The sequence below is a fragment of the Hyperoodon ampullatus genome (assembly GCF_949752795.1).
Source record: "Hyperoodon ampullatus genome assembly, chromosome: 3".
NCBI lineage: Eukaryota > Metazoa > Chordata > Mammalia > Artiodactyla > Ziphiidae > Hyperoodon > Hyperoodon ampullatus.
The window spans coordinates 8,365,448-8,387,374 of NC_136916.1; the positions used below are offsets into that span (position 1 = coordinate 8,365,448).

The following is a 21,927-nucleotide window of genomic DNA, read 5'->3' on the forward strand; positions in this document are numbered from 1 at the left end:
TCTGTGCTTCCACTGCAGGGGGCACTGGTTCGATCCCTGGTCAGGAAACGCCATGTGGTACAGCCAAAAACAAATTAAATTAAAAAAAAAAAAAAAGAAAGAAAGCTGGAAGGAACAGGTTACGCCCTGGCCCTGGAGCCTCAGGGAACGGAGCCAGAAGGAGGGCAGGAGTGGTTGCTTCCGGTCTAGAAGGTTCTCTGCGCCTGCGGGTGGGATCAAGTAACCGGGTCTGTGAACTGGAGGGCTGGGATGGGAAGAAACCGGCAGAGTAATTTTAAAACATGCTTTAAGACAAACATGCATCGAGAGTAACTACTTCCGTAAATGCAGATGTTTTCTACCCTTTCTCCTGAGAATCGCCGTAAACTCCCTCGATTGTCACTCAGACATTTTTTCACTAATTAGAAAGAAACCACCGTTTCAATTCATCACATTGTTCACATTTCCCAAGTACGTTTCCTCTTCTAAGAGGCACTGAACTCGAGAGGAGTCCCAACTGGACTTCGCTTTTGAGTAAACAAGAGTCAGAGAATGAGCTTGTTGTCCTGGGCCAAGGAGCAAGAACTACGCTAGCTGAAGGTTTCAGACCACAGCCCTGATGGCACCAGCCAGAAGGAAGTGAACGTCAGGGAGAAAGTGGCTCTTCCCCCGGGAGAGACGCAAGCAGGAAAACCACACAGCACCATCCGCCTGTCCCATCGAATGGAGCCTGTCTGCTCCGGGTCTTTCTTGGCGCTTCTGGTTCCCTGGGCCGGCAGGGAAGGCTTGTGTGTGTCCGGGGTGGAGGGCAGAGAGAGAGAGTCCAGGCTGGAGGGAAGGGTCCCTTCCCCCTGGCCTGGTGGAACTGGCAGCTGGAAGGCCCTGTTGGAGGGTGGTGATGAGGAGGATATGAACCATCTTCTGGCACCGTCCAGGGGAAGAGTGGCCACCACCAACCTCCTCACCCCGAGCCTGGGCGGGAGCGTTCCTCTGGGGACTGTAGGAGTGGCAGGTGGCCAGCCGAGATCAGTGGACAGGGCTTTGCAGCTGGCAGACGGTTCCTGGAAAAGAGGTGGCAGATGGGCCTGACTCACCGGGAAATGGTGAGTGTCAGGAACCCCGAGGAAATCAGGAACCGGGTCTCCAAGGGACTAGGATGAGGAGCCAGAACAAAGAGGAGGGGGGAATGGCGGTGACTCAGGACGCAGTCAGTCATGGGCTGGCAGCACCTGGGGCCGGAGGCGTTGGCGGGTGGCCTCTTTGGTCATCTGACCTTTTCTCCTTTTCCTGCTGGGAAAGGAATAATGAAAGCTGTCACCACAGAACGGTGCCTGGCAGGGGAGGCTTGGGTTAGGGTGATGATCCCAGGGCAGTAACCACTAGGCTTGCCCTGTGGCCCCGCCCCCCAGCCCTCACACCGGGCACCACTAGACACTAACACAAGATCATCTAATAACTGTGTTTTCAAATTGTGCATGTGTATTGTGTTGTGTGTGTGCGCGCGCGCGTGCGTGTGATTTCTGCAGGTGCTACGCTGCGTATTTTATAATAAAATGCATGGAACTTTCATCCTTTATTGCGACCCATGGTGTAGTCCATGCATTTGCCTTTTTTCCCAATGCAAATCAAAACAAGACTAACTTAGAAAGTGCTATAAACTATAAAATACTGCACCAGTGTTAGGTATTCCCAGCAGTGTTATCATTCCTAATAGTAGAATATATGGCACGTAGGCCATATGTGTCATAGGTCAGTGAGTCTTTCAATATGAACTGCTGTTGATGACATTTTGTAGAATCTGGACGGGCCTGGAGAAAAGAAATATAGAGCAGAATATAGACAAAATTGGAAGATTCTCTAAGTAAGGGTGTCCTCACCCCTAACTTTTATTCATTAATAGTGTGTCCAAGGCCACAGTGCAAGACTCAGTGCCCAGAGATGTTTCCTATTGTTAGTTCATCAACAGTTGTGTGGGATTAATACTAGCTCCGCCTTCTCTTTCTTAATTCAATTTTTAAAACTTTTTGTTTTGAAATAATTAGATTTACAGAACAAAGATAGTACAGAGTTCTCCTATACCCCTCACCCAGCTTCCCCTAATGTTAATATCCTACACACTATGTGATAAGGATCAAAACTAAGAAATTAACATGGGTACTATATTAATACCTGAACTACAGACTTTATTCAACTTTCATCAGTTTCCCATGAATGTCTTTTTCTATTCTTGGATTCAAGTGCGTTTAGCCCCTTTTATTTTTAATAATTCTGCACAAATAAAAAGAGATATACAGGCATACCTCATTTTATTATGCTTTCCTTTATTGTACTTCACAGATACTGTGGGGTTTTTTTGTTTTTTTTTTTTACATCTTTATTGGAGTATAATTGCTTTACAAGGGTATGTTAGTTTCTGCTGTATAACAAAGTAAATCAGTTATACATATACATATGTTCCCGTATCTCTTCCCTCTTTTTACAAATTGAAGGTCTTTGGCAACCCTGCATCGAGCAAGTCTGTCGGTGCCATTTTTCTAACATCATTTGCTCATTTTGTGTCTCTGTGTCACGTTTTGGTAATTCTCACAATACTTCAAACTTTTTCATTACTACTGTATTTGTCATGGTTTTCTGTGATCAGTGATCTTTGATATCACTTTTGCAAAAAGATTACAACTTGTGGAAGGCTCAGATGTTAGTTAGCACTTTCTAGCCATAAAGTATAGTTAATTAAGGTATATACCTTGTTTTTTTAGACATTATGCTATTGCACACTTAATAGACTACAGTATAGTGTAAACATAACTTTTATGTGCACTAGGAGACCAAAAAATTAGTGTGAGTCACTTTATTGTGACATTCACTTTATTTCGGTGGCCTGGAAGCAAACCCCCAATATCTCTGAGGTGTGTCTGTAGATGATTATCTGTGTATATCTGAATTGTGGTGATACATGCAAACAATGACATTTTGGTGGTCTTTAAAACATTCTGGGGCTTCCCTGGTGGCACAGTGGTTGAGAGTCCGCCTGCCGATGCAGGGGACACGGGTTCGTGCCCCGGTCCGGGAGGATCCCACATGCCGCAGAGCGGCTGGGCCCGTGAGCCATGGCCACTGGCCCTGTGCGTCCGGAGCCTGTGCTCCGCAATGGGAGAGGCCACAACAGTGAGAGGCCCGCGTACCGCAAAAAAAAAAACAAAACATTCTGAGGCCAAGTAAGAGCCTAGTATAAATTTGATCTTAAAATAATTATTAATGTTTTGCTACAGACGTGATCCTCAACCTTGACTCCACATTGAAGTCACCTAGGACACCTTATAACATGCCGGTGTCTGGGCCCTACCCTCAGAAATTCTGATTTAATTGGTCTGAGTGTGGCCTGAACATCAAGATTTTTGAAAGCTCCCCAAGTGATTCTCGAATGCAGCCAAGTTTGAAAGCCCCTGTTCTAGAGAAAGGGTAATGTTGGTGTGACTGACCTCTGCTCCCTGCCTCCAGATGCAGGAAGAGAAGCTGAGTTCACTCGAACTTTGAATGTTTGGGACCCATCAGGACACACACCAGGAACCTGCAAAGTTATAAACTCTCCCCCACTCCAGACTCTGGAAACCTGTTTGCAGACCAACACAGAAGTTCAGATTTAGTGTTTCCTTGAGTGCAAATAGAGTAATCAAGATTTTCATTTATCAAGCATTGGTGTCCATCATTTAAGGAAAGTTATTTTTACATGTTATTTTCGAAATACTTCCACTGCTGTTTCAACAACCAAGTTGATTTTTTTTTCAGAACTCATGGTTCTGATTGTACAATTTAAATCCATACAGCCCTATTCTTGGTTATATGATCTAGTCTCGGTCATAATTTTTATTTCCTCTGTTTTGGTGTCTTTACAGAAAACTATATTGAGGTGTAATTGACATACTAAGCTACACATATTTAAAGTGTGCAATTCAAGGAGTTGAGACCTAGACAAACACCTGTAACACCCAAGTTTTTAATTTTTTTAAATTTTATATTGGACTATAGTTGATTTACAATGTTGTGTTAGTTTCAGGTGTACAGCAAGGTGATTCAGCTACACGTATAGATATATCTATTCTTTTTCAAATTCTTTTCCTGTTTAGGTTCTCACAGAATATTGACATATGCAAACACCTGTAACACCCAAGTTTTTAATTTTTAAAATTAAAAAAATTTTTGACCGAGAATCCCAACATCAAAAGCAATAACTAAACAACTTTTAGACTATTCAGCAGAAGTTGTCAAACACACCCCAAGCTGAGGTCATGATTATGTAAAATATTTAAATTTGAATCTCTTCTTGTAAATGTTAAGGGTTGTTTGTCAAATGCTGTAAATGAGTATCCATGTAAAAATACTTTAAGAAGTACTTAGGAAGTTGAGGGAAAAGGTTAAGAAACTCAGTTAGCCATTATTGCACATTTTCAAAACCACATACAGTTAGAATGTATTTTCACATACCAGTTAAGAAAATGAGGGGCTTCCCTGGTGGCACAGTGGTTGAGAGTCCGCCTGCCGATGCAGGGGACACAGGTTCGTGCCCCGGTCTGGGAAGATCCCACATGCCGCGGAGCGGCTGGGCTCGTGAGCCATGGCCGCTGAGCCTGCACGTCCGGAGCCTGTGCTCCACAACCGGAGAGGCCACAACAGTGAGAGGCCCGCGTACCGCAAAAAAAAAGAAAATGAGCAGTTCTTATCCTCTTATTTAATCACAGACCCCTGTGAAATTTCAGTTACATTCCCTCACCTCCACAAATGTTTACACACAAAATAATTAGTGCTTAAGTTTTAGAGGGTTCACAGATACTCTGAAGACAGAATCTAAGTTTAAGAACCAATTAAGGCTTTTTTTTTTAACAACATGCTATGTCTTAATTAATTGGATAGGTACTGTTTAGGGAGTGTGATTTATCTGGATAATTAAGGTCCAAAATGCCCCCAACACACTGGAAATACAGCCGTAGACCCAATGCCAGGGTAATGGGGAGAATCCTCTGTCCTACAGTGTCCTTGGGTCCTGCATCCCAGGACTGTCATTGACTGAGACATCTGAAAAGGGTCTAGTTGATGAGCATTTCCCAGTCACAAGCTGATGTACAATTTAAAAAGTAAAGTAGAAAAGCAATTTTCCAATTGCAGAAGAAACCTCCACAAGATGCAGCCCTGGGAATGTCATTTATTTAGAAATAGGTTTGGGATTTCCATTCATTAAATGCTCTGTACCATGAGACTAAGGAGAAAATCAGTGGCTACAACCTCGGTGCCTGGGTTGTAATAGCTGCTTCTGGGAACGCAGCATTCAGCGTTCGTTACCCCCTTGGAGGCAGCCTGCATAGACCTTCAGATGCTGCAGAAAACAACAGAAACTTCTGTGCAGTAACTGCAAAGGGGCTTTAGCAGAACTCTTCCTGCGTGCAGCTAAGAGAAATAAAAAGGAATGAGGCAACCAGAGGGGGCCTTAGAGAGGCTTTCTCCTGACCTTTTCCTTTCCAAAGCGAGTGGTACGGGGGCACTCGGATCCTGGACGAGGTGAATTCTCATCGAATATGGAGATTGTTTAGTTAAGGCGGGAGCGGTGTCTATACGTGGAGGGCAGTCATGGCACCAACAGCAATATTGATCTGTGGGGCTTATCTGAGGCCAGTGTATTCACTTCTTAGCAAATGTTTATTTAGCATCCACTGTTAAGCCTGGAGATACAGAAGTAACTGGCCTTTGACCCCTTGGAGAGCTTGTATTTTTAGTTTAGGAGGTAAATATTAAGATAGAGTGTAGAAGGTACTAGAAAAGAAAATTGGGGCTAGCCTTCAGAGGACATCGTGGAGCAAACAATTCCTCCATATAATAAAAAATTAAAGGCATAAATTCAGATGGACAAAAGAGCCCATGACTTAGTCATCTGGGCTCCCCAGTACATTCCTTACCTTTATCTGTGTGCGTGCATCACTCTTGCAGGCTTTCTCTCTCTCACTCATACACTCAACGTATCCATACTTGAAAGCCATTATTTGAGGGATCCTAGCTAAATCAGTATCCCTGAGCTGTCCTTTCTGAGCACACGTACTTCTTTTTTTTTTTTTTTTTTTTGCTGTATGCGGGCCTCTCACCGCTGTGGCCTCTCCCGTTGCGGAGCACAGGCTCCGGACGCGCAGGCTCAGCGGCCATGGCTCACGGGCCCAGCCGCTCCGCGGCATGTGGGATCTTCCCGGACCGGGGCACGAACCCGTGTCCCCTGCATCGGCAGGCGGACTCCCAACCACTACGCCACCAGGGAAGCCCTGAGCACACGTACTTCTGATTCAAAGACACTGCAGAGCAAAATCTTCTTCCTTTTGAAGAACTCCCCACCCCCTCTCTCCATCTAGTGACATCTGTAAGAATTTCATCCTCTTGTTTAAACTTTCTTTGGAAGCTCACTCCATACGAATCAGCTGTCTACAGTAAAAACCTCTAAAGGCACAGAGTCTCATTCTCCCCTATGGTCCAAAAAGTGATGGGTTCAGATAGACTTATCACACACCTCCACCCTCCGGTGACTTTCTGCGAAGAAAGCTCTCCTTAAGGCCATCTCTACTGAAGGTGCCAATGCTTGGACCAAAAATCTATTTGTATTATATGTAGAAGCTAAAAGCAATCTGTTAACTAAATGCATCCAATTTCTGTTGCCTGGAAGCAACTGCATATTTATTACTGACCTAACAGTTTGACCTATTGCCACCATAAACCAAATGGTGGGGGGTGTTACCTCGCTCAGCTTTAAAGATAGTTATCAGTCAAGCAATCACAAAAATATCCTGAGGGTCTGCTGGGACTTTTTTTTTTTTTTTTTTTTTTGCTTTGTTATCGGCAAACGCACTGGTGTGCATTCTCAAATGAAAAATCAATGAGATAATGAAATCCAAGCTATCAGGGATCTCTTAGTTAAACTGTATAGAGAAAATGCTTCTTTTACTCTTTGCTTCCCATCCCACCCTAGCTTAAAGGAAAAAAAAAAAGAAAGAAGAGGTTTGAGGAAGAGACCTGATGTCTGGAACGTGAGGTGTTACGTATGAAAGAAAAAAATCCCGGACAGCGAGGAATCCTTGATACTGTTGGGTGTAGGAAATGTGACTTTGAACCCAACGCAATCAGCAGAAAATCTTTTAACAAGTGGAAAGTGGTGGCCTCAGAACTGGTGTTTTTAATGTATCTCTTAGCTTTTGCCTACATATTGGGCAGTTATCCTAAGGGACCTGGGGTGGGTCACTGGTCCTTCAGTCTTTCCCTGTGTAGCACCTGCAGTGGAGAGATTTTTTTACAGGCACGTAAAAGTGGAGGGAGTGACTTCCTTCCGCCTGAGGGTCCCGGGTCTCCAGGTGCAGGAAGCCCACCTCCCCGCAGATGTTGGAACCCTGCCTGTGTGTGTGTGTGTGTGTGTGTGTGTGTGTGTGTGTGTCATGCCATGCCATCCCACACAGAACTGGGGTTGAGGAATCCAAGTAGGGGACATGGGAGAAGGAAATTCATTTTTCTTCCAAGGCCAACTATTCGGTTTAAGGGGAGTTCTGACCTCCTTGTTCTTTCTGGTTTTTTGACCATTTTCTTACTTTGTAGTCATTTCATGGCTTGATCAGTGCTAAACTAATATATGGCTGGGAACCAAGGACTTCGTCCCTAGAGTGCTGTTCTTTTAAGAAGTTTAGTGTAGGGAATGAAATTACCTAGGGAGGGGGGATCCACCTACCTATTTGTCCTCTGATAACATGGATGAGGAAGATGGACAGTGAGCAAACCCAGTAGAGTGGTGTCCAAGTGATGTGCATGTCTGGGTCGCTTCAAGCAAAAGGTCCCCATTTTCAGGTTCTCCACCAAGTGAATTATGGCCCCCAGAAGCCAAGTCACACCCCCAGTGGTCTGAGTGGTCAGAAATGCTGTGCCCTTGGGGTGGGGTGAGGATTTCTCAAGCCTGGCCCCTTGACTGGTCTTGAGAGCACAGGTAAAACATCCCACCTCTCGGTTCCTCCTCATTCCTTGAGTGTGGGACCAGCGGAAAACCACTGTGCACCATTCTAGTCTGTCTTTCTTGAGAGGATCCTTAAGAGGTTATCTCACCAGACTCTTTATCAAGAATTACTGCAAGGCAGAAGATTAACATTTAAATCTGCATGGTCGTTGAATGGATTTCTGTTCCGAGTTTTTGCATATTCTGTATTTATTTGGCATCATTCATTACAGGGCCAAACTAACAGCCAGAGTGGTTTCCATCCCCCCTGTGACCCTGAGGCCACACTCTGAATCACTTCTTTTATGTAACTCTCACATCCCAAGCCAACATTCTCCCTGTCCTTAATCACCCCGGGGGCCAGTTACCAGAGAACCAGGGACAGCTCTTATGCCTCAGGGTCCACCAGGATTGTTCAGACTAGCCAATCCTAAGCTGTTCCCCCTGCCTTTTCCACAAAAACCCTAAAAAAGTCTCTGGGCTATGTCTTCCCCGTATTCCTTTCTGCCTTGTGACCAACACTGGTGCTTCTCCTCATGGCCCTGCACGGTGTAGGTGCCCCTCATTTCCAGGAAACTGTGAGGAACATTAAACTTTCCCTTCAGTGGCATTGACCTGTCTGTGTTGTCGCTCAGTCGCTTTTATAAATTAAGATCAGAGCACAAATCATCTGCTTTTGGAGGTAGTTATCCAATCAATGAGCAAGTACTTTTGAGTCGGTAGTATTTGCCAAGTGCTGGGCTAAGATCTGGGGATGATTTTTTTTTTTTTAATGTTGAAAACTTACAACTTAGTTGGAGAGACAGATCATGCTTTTTAAGTAACTAATTGCACAAGGCAGTGCTAAATGCCTTGCAGATGACACAAACCAGAAGCTCTGGAGATGTTTGAAAGAAACCCCAGACGTAGGCAATCAAGGAAGACTTCACTAAAAGTTAAGACTTGAACTCAGCCTTGAACAATGGCTATCATTCAGATAAAGAGGCTGGAGACACTGTTCCAATGAGGAGAAGCCGCAGGATCAAAGTCCTGGGGTGAATGTGCATACGGCATGCTTGCAAGAGGCTGAGCACAGAGAGAGAATCCTAGGAGATCTGGGACATTTTCAGAGGCTGGGAAGGAGGGGCTATGGCTTATTACTCCCCGATAATGAGCTCTGTTTGTCTTACCTTCCAGTTAATCAAAAATGCACATGCTGTTACCTTATAGGGTAGATCTCTCTGTGTTTTTCAGATATGAAAAGTCTGTTGAGGAAAAGTGTGTACACAGAATAAGTTCCATAGACTTTGGGAAGTGCAGCAGCAGAGGTGTGCCTGGGATGGGTGCCGTGTGAGTCCAGAGGAGGACCCACAGCCCAGGCTGGTGTGTGGTGTGAGGGAAGGGGTGTCGGGGAAGGTTTTCTGGAGGAGACATAGGAGAGCTGGGTCTTGAAGGATGGGCCAGACTTCGCTGTGCCGTGAAGGACAGGAAAGGCACTCTAGACAGAGGGAACAGCATGAGCTAAGGTGCAGAGGTTTGAACCAACATGATCCCTGAGAAGCATTGTCAGCATTCAGGTGTGACCAGAGACAACAGAGGCCTCCAGGCCTTCTGTTTCCAGATCCCATGGCCCATTGGATGAGAATTTATCCTGTCTTTCTGGAAGATGTTGGCCCAGTCGTTTTGCTTAGAAGACTTCTTTTTTCATTCTTTTTTTACCCTTACTATACGCAGAGAAGAGTCACCAAGCATGAAACATAAAGTTAATAGAAAAAAATTTTTGTCTAGGTGAAAATTCTTGGAGGAGAAAGAGGCCAGGTCCCTCAGGCGGGCACTCTTCCAAAGCAGCTCTCATCCTCACCCCTGGAGCCACAGGTGTAGGCTTAATTGAAGAAGGAATTTGCTTTCTTGTGCAAAAGGTGCAGTTTGAATGACATCTCAAAATGGAGATGGAAGCCTCTAGAGTGTTCTCTAGCTTTCATTTTTTGGAGGCTGAGAGGAGCAAACGTTTTAATACAATGATGCAACAGCTTTTGTTTAATAAGTGCCAACCGTTCACACAGGTATATACGTTATAAATATCAGTGTTATTTACTCAGCACCAGGCCCTGAGGAAATGTTGTGCCGTTGTGTCTGTTCAGCATGAGCTTATTACTAAGTCAAGGCGGTTATAGGACTCTGAGACCCCCAGGATGATGGACCGAGGTTGGGGAAGGAGAGGAGAGGAAGAGGGCAAGGGTAGATTCCTCTGCTCATACTTGGTCTGTGATCCTGCCTTGCTCTTCAGAGACCAACCTCCTCAACTTGACTCCAAGGCCTTGGTCACCACTCTCCAGCCTCATCCCTTTCTACTCTCATGACACCAAGGTTTCTTCCCACCTCAGGGCGTTTGCACATGCTGGCCCCTCTACTTGGAAAGTGGTTTCCCCTTCCTCTTTGCTTTCCTCTTGTCATTCTTCAAATCACAGTCAAACGCCAAGCAGTACTTCTCAGACCTCAGGACTAGATCAGGTTCTTACAGGTTCTCACACCTCATCGTCCTAATACTATTAGTAATTACATAATTGTGGAAATAGTTGCTGAGTGTCTGTCTCCTAACAAGAATATAAGCATCAGGGGAATAGGGACTGTGTTGATTTCACTTACTGTTACATCTCCAGACCCTTATTGGAAGAAGGTGGTCAATTAACATTTATGGAAGGAGGCAAGGAGGGAGGGAGGGAAGGAAGGGAGAAATAAATGCAGAAGTGACCCCATTTATATATCATCAGATGTTTCCGTGGTTCACTTTTAAGTAGCTTTAATGAGGTAAAGTTGACATGCAATAAACTACATACAGTGTACAATTTCGTCAGTATTGACATACGTCTACGCCCATGAAACCATCGCCACCATCACGATAATGAACATCTCCATCACAACCAAGAGTTTCCTCGTCCTCCCTGTGTTTCGCGCCCATCACCCATCCGCAGGCAACCACCAATCTGCTTCCTGTCACTGCAGATTAGTTTGGACTTTCTAAAGTTTTCTATAAATGGAATCGTACAGTCTGTACTCTATTGTCGGGCTTCTTTCACTCAGCATAATTGTTTTGAGATTCATCTGTGTTGCTGTGTGTATTAATAGCTCATTGTCTTTATGACTGGGTAGTATTCCATTCTATGACCATATCGTAATTGGTCCATTTCCCCCTTTGGTAAAAATTGGGGTTGTTTCACGTTTGGAGCTATTACAAATACAGTGAACATGTGTGTGTAAAAGTCTCTGCGTGGACACCTGCTTTCATTTCTCTTGGGTAAATACCTAGGAGTGGAGTGGCTGGGTGGTATGGTCGGTGTACGTTTCATTTTTAAAGAAACCGTCTCTGATTCACTTTGCACCCCATCTGCTTCCAGCAAGATGTTGTGAAGATTGCTAACATGTTTCCGAAGTGTGTTTGGAGGCCTTCGGGAGAAAAGGCAGTCAGGAGTGTGGTGGTTAGGGAATTCAGGAGAAGAAGGAGAGTATGATTGCCTTTTCATTTTGGTGCCGCTGAGGAAATGGACTGGGGGTCTCAAACCCCCGACTCTGACTGTCATGCAGTAGCTCCCGCTGACGCAGTAGTCCCCCGATAATTCCCTTGGGTTCTGCAGATACTGAGCACTTAAGAGTGAGGCGGAGGGCCACGTTTACCTGTGGTCCGGCATGTTTTGCAGCACATGTACCTTCGTCCCAAGAAACTCCGGCAAAACCCAAAGCCCTAACCCACTGGTCTCTCTTTTCCTCAGGGGACACTTAAACTGGCTTCAACTAGATCGAAGAGTCTTGGAACACGACTTCCCCAAAAAGTCGGGACCAGTGGTTTTATACTTTTGTGTCAGGTATGTACACTGGGTATCCATCCTTTCGTTGTTTTTTGGGGTTTTTTTCCCCCTCCTTTGTCAGAAAAGTCTGGGAGGGTAGAGCAATCACAGAAAAGGGAAGTCCAGTTTGTCTTGGTTCATTGTCAGGAATAGAGGCTGTGGTGTAGCCTCATTCCCAGCAGATGTAAACACAGGGCGTGAGTGTGTAAGGCAGGTCGGCGTGTGTGCGTGGACACACGTGTTTGTGCTCTGACAATAGGATGCTTGTGTGGAATGAAAATAAAACCCTTTTTTTTTTTTTGCTTTTTTGCGGGGGAAGGAGGGCATATATATATATATATCTCAAAGCAAACGAAGTCTCTGAGAATAACACAAATCCGTGGTTTCTTTTGGTGGCCTTCGAAGCTACATAGCAAACGTCTGCATATTCTTTCCTTCTGTCACAAGCGCTGCTTGGTCTCTTGAAACTTGCCTGTTTTATCCCAGATAGGAATAGTTGAAACCCAGCAGCAAACCACAGATTAACGTGTTTCCCACTAAGGGAGGCTATGGTGTAATAATATATCAGAAACAGTAGTCGTTTTCTGTTCATTAACGTACTATAAGAAGTTTTATTTCGTGACTGCAGGTAACTGTATGATTCTTATAGTTAATACTTGCAATAGTCTTATGAAGTCAACCAGGCTGACCACTTGGGTTTGCAAAAGGTTGTGTGAAGCCGGAGGGGGATCATGTCATGGGTTCAAGGGCAAAGTACAAATCGTACGTAGCAAAGCCAGAATCTGAGCCCCCAGATCTAGCGGCTCCCTGAGCACCCAGTCTGTGGAGCCACCAGGCTGTTTCTGTCTACACAGCTGCAGAGGTACTTGGGTTCAAATGTCTCAGCCTTCCAATGGACACTAACCCTTCCACTCAATGCATAGACCCGGCACTTTTTAAAAATGTGAACAGAAATTCAAGAGCAGGACACCAATGCTTCACAATTCCCGTTCCTCCTAAAAAGGACAGCCAAGAATACAGTTTTAAGCGTAGCCGTCCTGATACAGCGAAAGGCAAAAATCAGCTGTAAAGGGTCCCTTTCACAGGCGGGAGTATGTGTCATTATCTCAGCCGGCTGAATAAATTTAAACTTGCATTTAATCCCTTTCTGATTTGTTTATCAGCTGCAAACATATCAGAGCTAATCTTCGCCATTTCCATCCCTGATGGGCATGATTTCAGTGTCATCTTCTCTTTAATGGCGACTACTTTTTCTCAGATAAATGGAAAAGTCATCCTATACAGCAAAGAGTAACAGTAGCACCGGGAGAGGTGGCGGCATCAGGGGAGACTCGGTTGCATTTAATCAGGTCATTAACCCGCAGTGGGGGATGGGTGCGTATACTTGCCATGGATCAGGCCCCCCTCCTTCGTGATGCTTTTTGCGAACATTAGCCAAGAAGAGAAAACACTGGGCTGGTTGCATATTAGCTGTTTTTTTCAAGTGTCTGTTATGAGTTGAATTATTTGTGGGTTTGGGGAACAAGCCTTGGAGGAAAGCTTGGAACGCCGTGAGATCGCTGGGTTGAAGTGTTTGTGGCCGAGGTTCTACGTGCAGATGGGTCCAAATCACTCCAAGCCAACGTCTCTCCGTGGAACCAGATACACAGAGAACTGCCAAGGTAGAACCAGCCTAACAGTAGAACTGGGGACGGGGTGACTGAAGACCCAGGGACATGCATTTTCCTCATTGGCCAAAGCAGGCACCTCCCCAAATGCTCATTAGGGAAAATCTCTCCGAATTCACATTTAGGGATGGACATCTCACAGAAATACAAGGCAGAGCTTTCTCTAGCTCATCCTGCAAGCGGATCTTTCTGGAGAGCCCCAGGTTTCTGTTTCCAGTGACCTCTTGGCCACCTGCGTACATCAAACTCAACAGGTCCAAAGCCAAATTCATCATCTTCCCAGCCACCCCCCACCTCCCCAAACCTGTGGTCCCATCAAATCTGACGTCATTATCCATTCAGTTATATAGGCTTAAATCTTCAAGTCTGTTCCCCTTTCCTTGCCCTGAAATTCTTACGGGCATTAAGTCTCTGCTGCTACTTACCAAATCTCTCTCCACCTTGCCCCCTCCTCTTTATTACCTGAACTCAGGCCCTCATCTTCTGTCACCTGAATTTTTATGACCGCCTCCCGGCGTGGGTGTCTCCCTGGCACTGGCCACGAAAGATCCTGGTTGCCGGAACCCCTGCTCTTCCAAGTCCCCACTTTGCAGCCGGCTGAACAGCATGGTATCAAAATACTGCTCATTTGTCTTCTCCCAGAGAGGAAGCAGGTTCTCCCACAGGGGTGAATTCCATACTTTTACCTTGATTTTCAGCCTGGGAAGAATTCCCAATTTATAACTCGGTGCCTTTCTGAGGATGCCTATAGGTTATTTTCTACAACGGAGTGGTATGACAGATTATCTTCATAAAAGACCCAGACCTTGGAATATGCTGGAGTCTCCAAAAGAGCTTCTGACCAGCTGGGCTCTTTCCCTGTGCGTACACGCTGACCTTTCTAAACAAGAACCCAGCTGTCCATCACCCGTGCATCCCTGAAGCAGACTGACTCTCCAGCCCCTCATTGCCTTTCTCCTTACCTTTAAACATCTATATGTTACATCTATATAACACGTGTACAGTTATATAGGAGAATAAAAGCAAAATAGAACCACCTGATAAAAGAGACCATGGAAAAGATCAGCTGCCTTAAGCCAAGATTTAAGAAGTCATGGAGTGGACATCGTAACCCTGTGTCACCGAGGATCTACGTTTGGGCTGCCACCCAGCATAGCTTGTTACTTGGCATTTATATATTCTTTCGCTGCGATGCATATTCAAAACATCTGTGAGAGTGAGGGCAGAATTATGGCTTCCATGCAGCCAATTAGGAAAAATAAGACCCAAATATATTAAATAACGTGAATTGGAACTCACAGAATTTTGCTTCATCCTCTAAGCCAGGAAATAAGCATTTCCTCCTTGGAGGGTGTGAAGCTGGCTGCAGGACAGTCTCAGAATGACAGGATGGAGGGCTAAGAACCCGCCTTCACTGACCTGTTATTTAGACTCAAAGGGACTTGATCCTTGCAATTCTCATCAGTCAAATGACCAGGAATGGTCACAGTGGCATCAGGGTCTTAATAATTACCTAAAAAGGAAAAAGGTCAGAGAAGAGGGAACCGTCCATTATTATGGATGAATTATCTTCCCAACAATCCTTGAAACAGGGATTATTTTTCCTAATCAAGATAAGGAGATGGGAGCCCAAGATGTTTAGGTAGATTCTGCCCCCAGACATGGCTGGTAAGTTATTGTATCTGTTCAGCCAGATCTGACCCCAGTGGTGGGGCCCTACCTCTTACACCACGCAGCTTCCGTCTCACAAGTGAAAAGTGCCATCAAGATGGCCAACCAGAGAGCCTGCCGTTGCTGTCTGTGCAGCAGGGCCAGAGGACCCGAGTTGAGATCGCTGACCTTGGCCCATCTCGGCTCCAGGCTTGGCCACATCTGCAGCACCAGCGTCCATCTGCAAAGGACAGATGCCCCCATCTCTGGGCAAGAGGTGTCGTGGAGAACAGCCCTCCCAGGCCTGACCTTGCTCCTCTGGAGCCACCCAACTCAGCACCATGACAGAGCGCCCCCTGCGGGGGACAAAGCAGCCTGTAGTTCCAAAGCTTGGCGGCCCTATTGGAAACCACCTTGGTGGAGGAAGGGGCATCTTCAGTGGCAAAGCAGGCGTTTTCAGAAGCTGAGGCATGTGCTGTTAGGCCCACTTGAGAAAGACTTGCCTTCTCCTGACAAGGGGGACGTCCGGTGGGGAAGCGTTCTGCCCTGCCCTGGGCTCTCTCCTCTTCCACAAAGAACACTCCTCAGTCCCACCAGCCCCTTTTTGTCACCCTGAGCTGCGTCACTGCTGGGCCTTAAGAGCCAAAAGCCACTCTCATTTCAACTGTGAGGTGGCAACAGCTTTCTCACTTGTGAACGCCATGCTACGTACTCACCATGATCGATGCATTCAGTTGTGGATTCATGGGTATTCACTGGCACTTGCTGTGTTGTAGGTACCATTTGAAGAGGTAGGAAGAGAGAAGTGAACAGGTGAACAAGCACCATCCCCAGCTTCCAAGGTCTCTGTCTCTCTTACACACACACACACACACACACACACACACCCCATCCCATCTGAGGCTGGTGGGTCCACCTGCCCTCCAGTTCCAGCCCCTCCCACCACCTCAGGGAGCTCCCTCCCTCTAGTTTTCCCTCTCTTTTTCTCTGTCTTCAGCTGCTTCTCCACTGACCTCTCCCCTCCACGCCCCTCCATGGTGCTCCCACCCTCACAAAAGAAAATACCCTCCCTGACTTGTCTCCTCCTCCAGCTGCCACCCCTGTTCCCCCTTCTGTTCACAGCAAAGGTTCAGAAGGATGGACTTGCTGCCCCCTTTCCCATGTCCCATTGATCCCTCAGTCTCTGGGGGTCCAGCTTCTGGTCCCATCACCCCCATGGTCACTGGAGGTCTCTGGGCACCAAATTCCGCAGGCGCGTCTCTGCCGTCCCCTGTCTGAATCAAATAATGTCATCATCTTTCTGCCCCCAACTCTCTCTTCTTTCCCTCCTTATCTCTGCGATGGACACCACCACCCATGCAGCCCCTCAAGCCAGGAACTTGAAAGTCGGCCTTGACATCATCTGCTGTCTCCCACCTGCTCCCTTCTCTGGCCTCTTATTCATGAATTCCTCTTGTTTTCATGTCTTTAAGAGCTCCATCGCTTACTTTCCATGCACACCCTCCGTGGCTATAATTAGGGCCTTCCTAAGCCTCTCCTGGTTCTGAAGTATCCTTGTTCATCTCTGCTTCTGGTCTTGGCCCCTTCCATTCTATCCTATGCGTTGCCACTGAGCACCTTTCTAGAATTCTTATCTGACCCCCTACTCATGGTGTTCCTAGCTTTCCATTAGCATGCTAAGGCCGCCCTCGCATGTCCCCTGTGACCTGACTTGTGCATGCCCATCCAGCCTCATCTCTCCCCACTTCCTGCCCTCTCACACACATCCGTTACAAGCAGCCCAGTGACCAGCGTATGACCAAGATCGAAGTCAACGACAAGACCCTTGTTGAATGCTGTGAGGCAAGCTCCCCAAACTGAGAACAGTGACCCTCTGGTAGTGTCCACCAGGCAAGCTGAAGAAATAGGTCGAGAAAAAATAAAAGGAAAATATGCCTACCCACCCAAGGGGGCCCCTCTGTCCTTCTTTTTTTTTTTTTTTGTAGATACAAGTTTATGCTCAGGATGATTCCTCCATGTCTGGGCTGTTCCTTTCATTGTGTATTCTCCAGCCATGTCCTTGGGGCTCTGGTCATCGACACTGTTTATAGAAAAATAAATAGAGATTAGATGTGTCTCCTCAAACTTAGAGTTTCACAAACAATAAACAAAAGTGAGCTACAGAAAAGAAAAAAAAAGAGAGAGAGAGAGAGGAGATGCCAGGAAGCTTCAATCTGGGAGAGGAGATTTTACAATTGAGTTCATGACCTGACTGTTGGGGTCTTTCCTGGCTGATTAAGACAGCCAGTGCTGTTTCCTGTCACTCACGGTAACAAAGATGGCATGGATTTAAAACGAGGTGCCTGCTAACCAGAACTTGCTAGATCTCAACTGGGTGTCCCAGTTAGGATTTTCAGCGCTGTTGAAATTCTCAACATCAGAGATACTTGGCCGCAGAAACTCACAGCAGTGTTAATTATCCTTCTCATTACGATCGCTCCTTTTTGCTACCAAAAGCAGGCCTTCCAAATGTGACATTTGTGTTCATTACAAAATGAAATCACTGGGCCATTTAATTAACACTTGCTGTAAATAGTCAGTGATTCCCAAGTGCCAAGGGGTGGATGTGAGAGGGAGGAGGAGAGAAGGGGCCCAGTGGGGGAAGCCTAGCTGATGTCATCTTGCTGGATGGTGTTCAATCTCCACCCCCTGAGACTTCTACACGGTAAAGGGGACCAGACTCCCCAAGGCTTCAGAGCCTTCGGGATTTAACATGCTCAAACACATACTAGCATTAGCACATATTTATTCCTACTTAGACCTTCTGATAATATATCCTCAGGTTAGCATCATCTGGGTCAGGTTGGGTGTGGCATCAGTCGTGGTACTGAGCCGGGTTTGCCCTTGGCCTAGAGCACTGTTTCCTTTGACTCACAAAGAAGCCCTAAGGGACTTCCCTGGTGGTCCAGTGGTTAAAATTCCGTGCTCCCAATGCAGGGGACCCAGGTTCGATCCCTGGTCAGGGAACTAGATCCCACATGCCACAACTAAGAGCCCGCATGCTGCAACTCAAAGAACCCGCATGCCACAACTAAAGATCCCACGTGCCACAACTAAAGATCCCACATGCCTCAACTAAAGGTCCTGCATGCCACAACTAAGACCCAGAACAGCCAAATAAATAAATATTAGAAAAAAAAAAAAGAAACCCTAAGATTCAGTCCTACTGGGAATTCCCTGGCAGTCCAGTGGTTAGGGTTTCATGCTTTCACTGCTCAGGGCCCGGGTTCAATCCCTGTTTAAGATCCCACAAGCTGTGTGGTGTGGCCAAAAAAAAAAAAAGATTCAGTCCTACTAAATATGCTGAAGAGCCTGTTTTAAATTGTAGGTTTTATTAGTGTTCAGGTACTTGGGGCCAACAGATCAGGAGATGACTGCCATTGAAAAAAAAGACTGCTACTCGGTTCCCAAGAGGAGGGGGTACCCCATGCCAGGCAGGGCCACATGGGGAAGCACCAGGCTCGGCCAGGAGGCAGAGGGAGCGGGGGACCTGTGGGCACCAGTGTTTATTGTGGTTTCTGCAGGAAAGAATGGGTGAGGCAGGGTAAACAGGCTTAAGATTGGCTAGCTTGAATAATTTCAGCAGGCTTTGGGGCATGTTATAACTGTCCCAGGTTATCCAGTTGCTGGCCCTGGGATGATTAAGGCAGGTGGATAGTGGCCTGGAATGTGAAATCTCCATAGGGGAGGCGAGGAAGTGTAAGTGTGCGCAGAATTGGCTGGTCTGCCTGCAAAAGGTGTGCTCACAGGTGAATCCTTTACCATCTTTAGGAATTGGCTAAGCCTAGGAGGGGCTGTCCCTTCAGGGTCAGCAAGGCCCCAGATGTCAGAGCATCCAAAACGCATAGTTAATACAGAGTCAGACTTGGAATTGTCCACACAGACCCTCTGAAGCTACGAGACATCATTCATTTCCTTAGGTTTACCCAGAGACCTGGAATTTTCTTTGTGAACCCGGTCTTTGAGGAAGCCCTCTGCGCTGGTAGGTAAGCAAATGCAACATCGCCACCTACTGCCCAAAAGGAGGACCTTTGACCAGGCTCTCAGGAAAATCCAAAGGAACAGAACTGGCATCAAGACTTTGAACACACATGGGGTCAACCTTCCCCATTTCCCTAGAAGTGTCTTCTCGGGTAGAGTGCGCTGGGCCTCGGTGTGGGGTTGAGATGTCTGAGGTCTGTTTTCCTCTGGGCACTTTTGACTCACTAGCTTCCTAGCGCAGAAGGAAAGTTCGGGATGAATTAAATATCCAGGGTTACAGAACACTAACGTGACAGGCCTGGAACTCACAGGGTTTCCCAGGCTGTTTCTTGGTGATAAAGGTTAACAGGAAACTGCTTTCCAGTTTCTTTCAAAAGGAGGTGATTTTTTTTCCCGTCCATCTCAGAATATGCTTGTTATTTCCTCCACCTTCCTGTCTCTTGTGCAGCCAGGGAACAAATACTATCTCAAAAGGCATAGAATTTGCCATCTCGTTTCAGTTTTCCATTATTAGAGAGTTGGAAAGGGAAGTGTTACTTTTTTTTCTTAATATGCTGTTGAGGAGAAAATGGGGAGCCGGCGGGCAGAATGTCTTCGCTCCTTAATTCTCCAGAATTAAAGCAAATGGGATCAAGATGTAAGGCATTGCTTTGAAAAAAATAAGTTCTTTCAGACCCAGCAGCTTTAGACTCAGAATCATTATTCCAGAGCTAAGGTCACTGACTGGCAAACTCTAGAAGCCTCTGCTGTTCTTCTGGCTCTAGGATTGAAAGTCATCCTCAGCCCTGCGTGAGCAGCTTTCCGTGTTCACGGTGAAAGAGGGGTCGGAGGGACAGGGGCTGGGTGTGGAGCATAAGACCCCCAACCATACATGGTCTGGGAAAGCATTTATTAGTTTTTCTCCCTCCTGCGTCATCTTCATCGCCCATTTCACTGTCCAGTAAGAACTTCCACCAACGGTGTGTGGAGAGGAGAACCGTTGAAAGCGTCTTTCATTCATAGAACCTTAAATGTTGGTGCCAGGCTCTGGATTAGTGCTGGGGATGCAAAAATGAATGAGATTTGGTCCCAGGCCTCAAGGAGTTAGCAGCCTACTAAGAAGGCATCTCAGGGGACAGAAAATCACGGGACCATGGGGCCACACAATAAGCAGAGGGCGTCACCGGAGCCCAGGAGAAGAGGTCTTCTGTAGGGACCGTCCGCAGAGTCAGCGAACACTTGTGGTGACCCTGAGTGAGTCTGAAGGGAGCAGGGGTGAGCTGGGGTGTGCAGGAAGTGAGAGGAAGAGCTCGGACACAGGCACAGAAGCAAGCTTGATCTGTCATAGGCCACGCCTGCAGGTCGCCCAGCTGAGCGGGCTTTGCTCTGACCCACCCAGAGCCCCGTCCTGAGCCTCTGTCACCCTTTCCCCCTCCTCTGCTTCCTTTCCCTTCCCTTCCATCTGTCTGCCTTCCTTCCCTCCTGATTTTGCTATTCTGACTACCCCTTGCCAAAAAGTTTACAACGGATGTAGACTTTTTAATTACATCAAATGTAACTTACAGTCGGTTCTCCACATCCACGGATCAGATGTGAAACCCACGGATATGTACCGACTGTACCGCACCATTTTATTTACTTTTTTAAATTTTGTTTGTTTTAATTTATTTATTTATTTTTGGCTGCGTTGGGTCTTTGTTGCTGTGCGCGCGCTTTCTCTAGTTGCAGCGAGCAGGGGCTACTCTTCATTGCGGTGCGCAGGCTCCTCACTGCGGTGGCTTCTCGTTGCAGAGCACAGGCTTTAGGCATGCGGGCTCAGTAGTTGTGGCTCGCGGGCTCTAGAGCACAAGGTCAATAGTTGTGGCGCACGGGCTTAGTTTCTCCATGGCATGTGGGATCTTCCAGGACCAGGGCTCGAACCTGTGTCCCCTGCATTGGCAGGTGGATTCTTAACCCCTGAGCCACCAGGGAAGCCCTACTGCACCATTTTATATCAGGGACTTGAGCTTCTGAGGACTTTGATATCCTGGGGGAGGGGTGGGTCCTGGAACCAATCCCCTATGGATACCAAGGGAAAACTGTGTTTTGCTTTGAGATGTAGAATTTGCTTCTATATTTCAAGTCTCCATTACTAGGGGAGTGAAAGTAGTACAGCTTTACCGTTCCTCTGAGACCACTCAGACCCTTTATGGAGACCTCCATGACCTAGAATACTTGCTCCAAAAGCCAGAGGCGGGTGCTTTTTTTTTTTTTTTTTTTTTTTTGGTAGGGAAGCGGGTGATGGTAGAGATCAACCAGCCAACTCATTCCCAGGTTTTGCATGGATAAAGACTATATTGTAATTTCCAAAAATTTTGTAGACCCTCCATGATGGTAATTGTCAGACTAATATCCGTGGATTGAAAATATCTACTAATCTCTGAAGATTACTCTGGATTCAATTATACATTTAAATGAATCTGTGTTGTATTCATCATGACAGCCTCTGCACACATCTGTAAAATGGTCAAAGACGTTGTTTACTTAGTCTGTAGACAAGAGGCTGCAAACTGGGGGGCCACGGGCTCGCCCAAGCCTACACACACACATTTTGTTTGCCTTACAGTGTTGGTGTGTTGGTTTTGCTATCGTTGTTGTTGTTTTAATCTGAATTAGGTTCCAATATTTGAAAGCAGCAGACTTCTTAGGTGGGGAACTGCTGACCACGTCCTGCTGTCTTTTACAGACTGGCAAGCAGAAGCCCAGCAAGGTTATGGGACTTGCCCTGAGTCACACAGCGCTGGGCCCGGATCACTGGGCTCTCGGCTTC

The 21,927-nt window shown here is 46.5% G+C and overlaps 1 protein-coding gene across 5 annotated transcripts in view; it reads left to right on the plus strand.

The window, feature by feature from the left end:
- FRMD4A (FERM domain containing 4A) overlaps positions 1-21,927 on the plus strand; it is a gene marked incomplete at both ends in the record, with an annotated part of 620,566 nt that overhangs the window by 475,004 nt on the left and 123,635 nt on the right. For 4 of the 5 annotated variants that reach the window (XM_079698803.1, XM_079698802.1, XM_079698805.1 and 1 more), the window contains one exon: positions 11,728-11,820. In XM_079698803.1, coding sequence (XP_079554929.1) covers positions 11,728-11,820 — 93 coding nt within the window. Of the gene's footprint in view, positions 1-8,983; positions 9,016-11,727; positions 11,821-21,927 lie in introns of those variants that run through there. The other variant, XM_079698804.1, reaches the window with a different exon arrangement.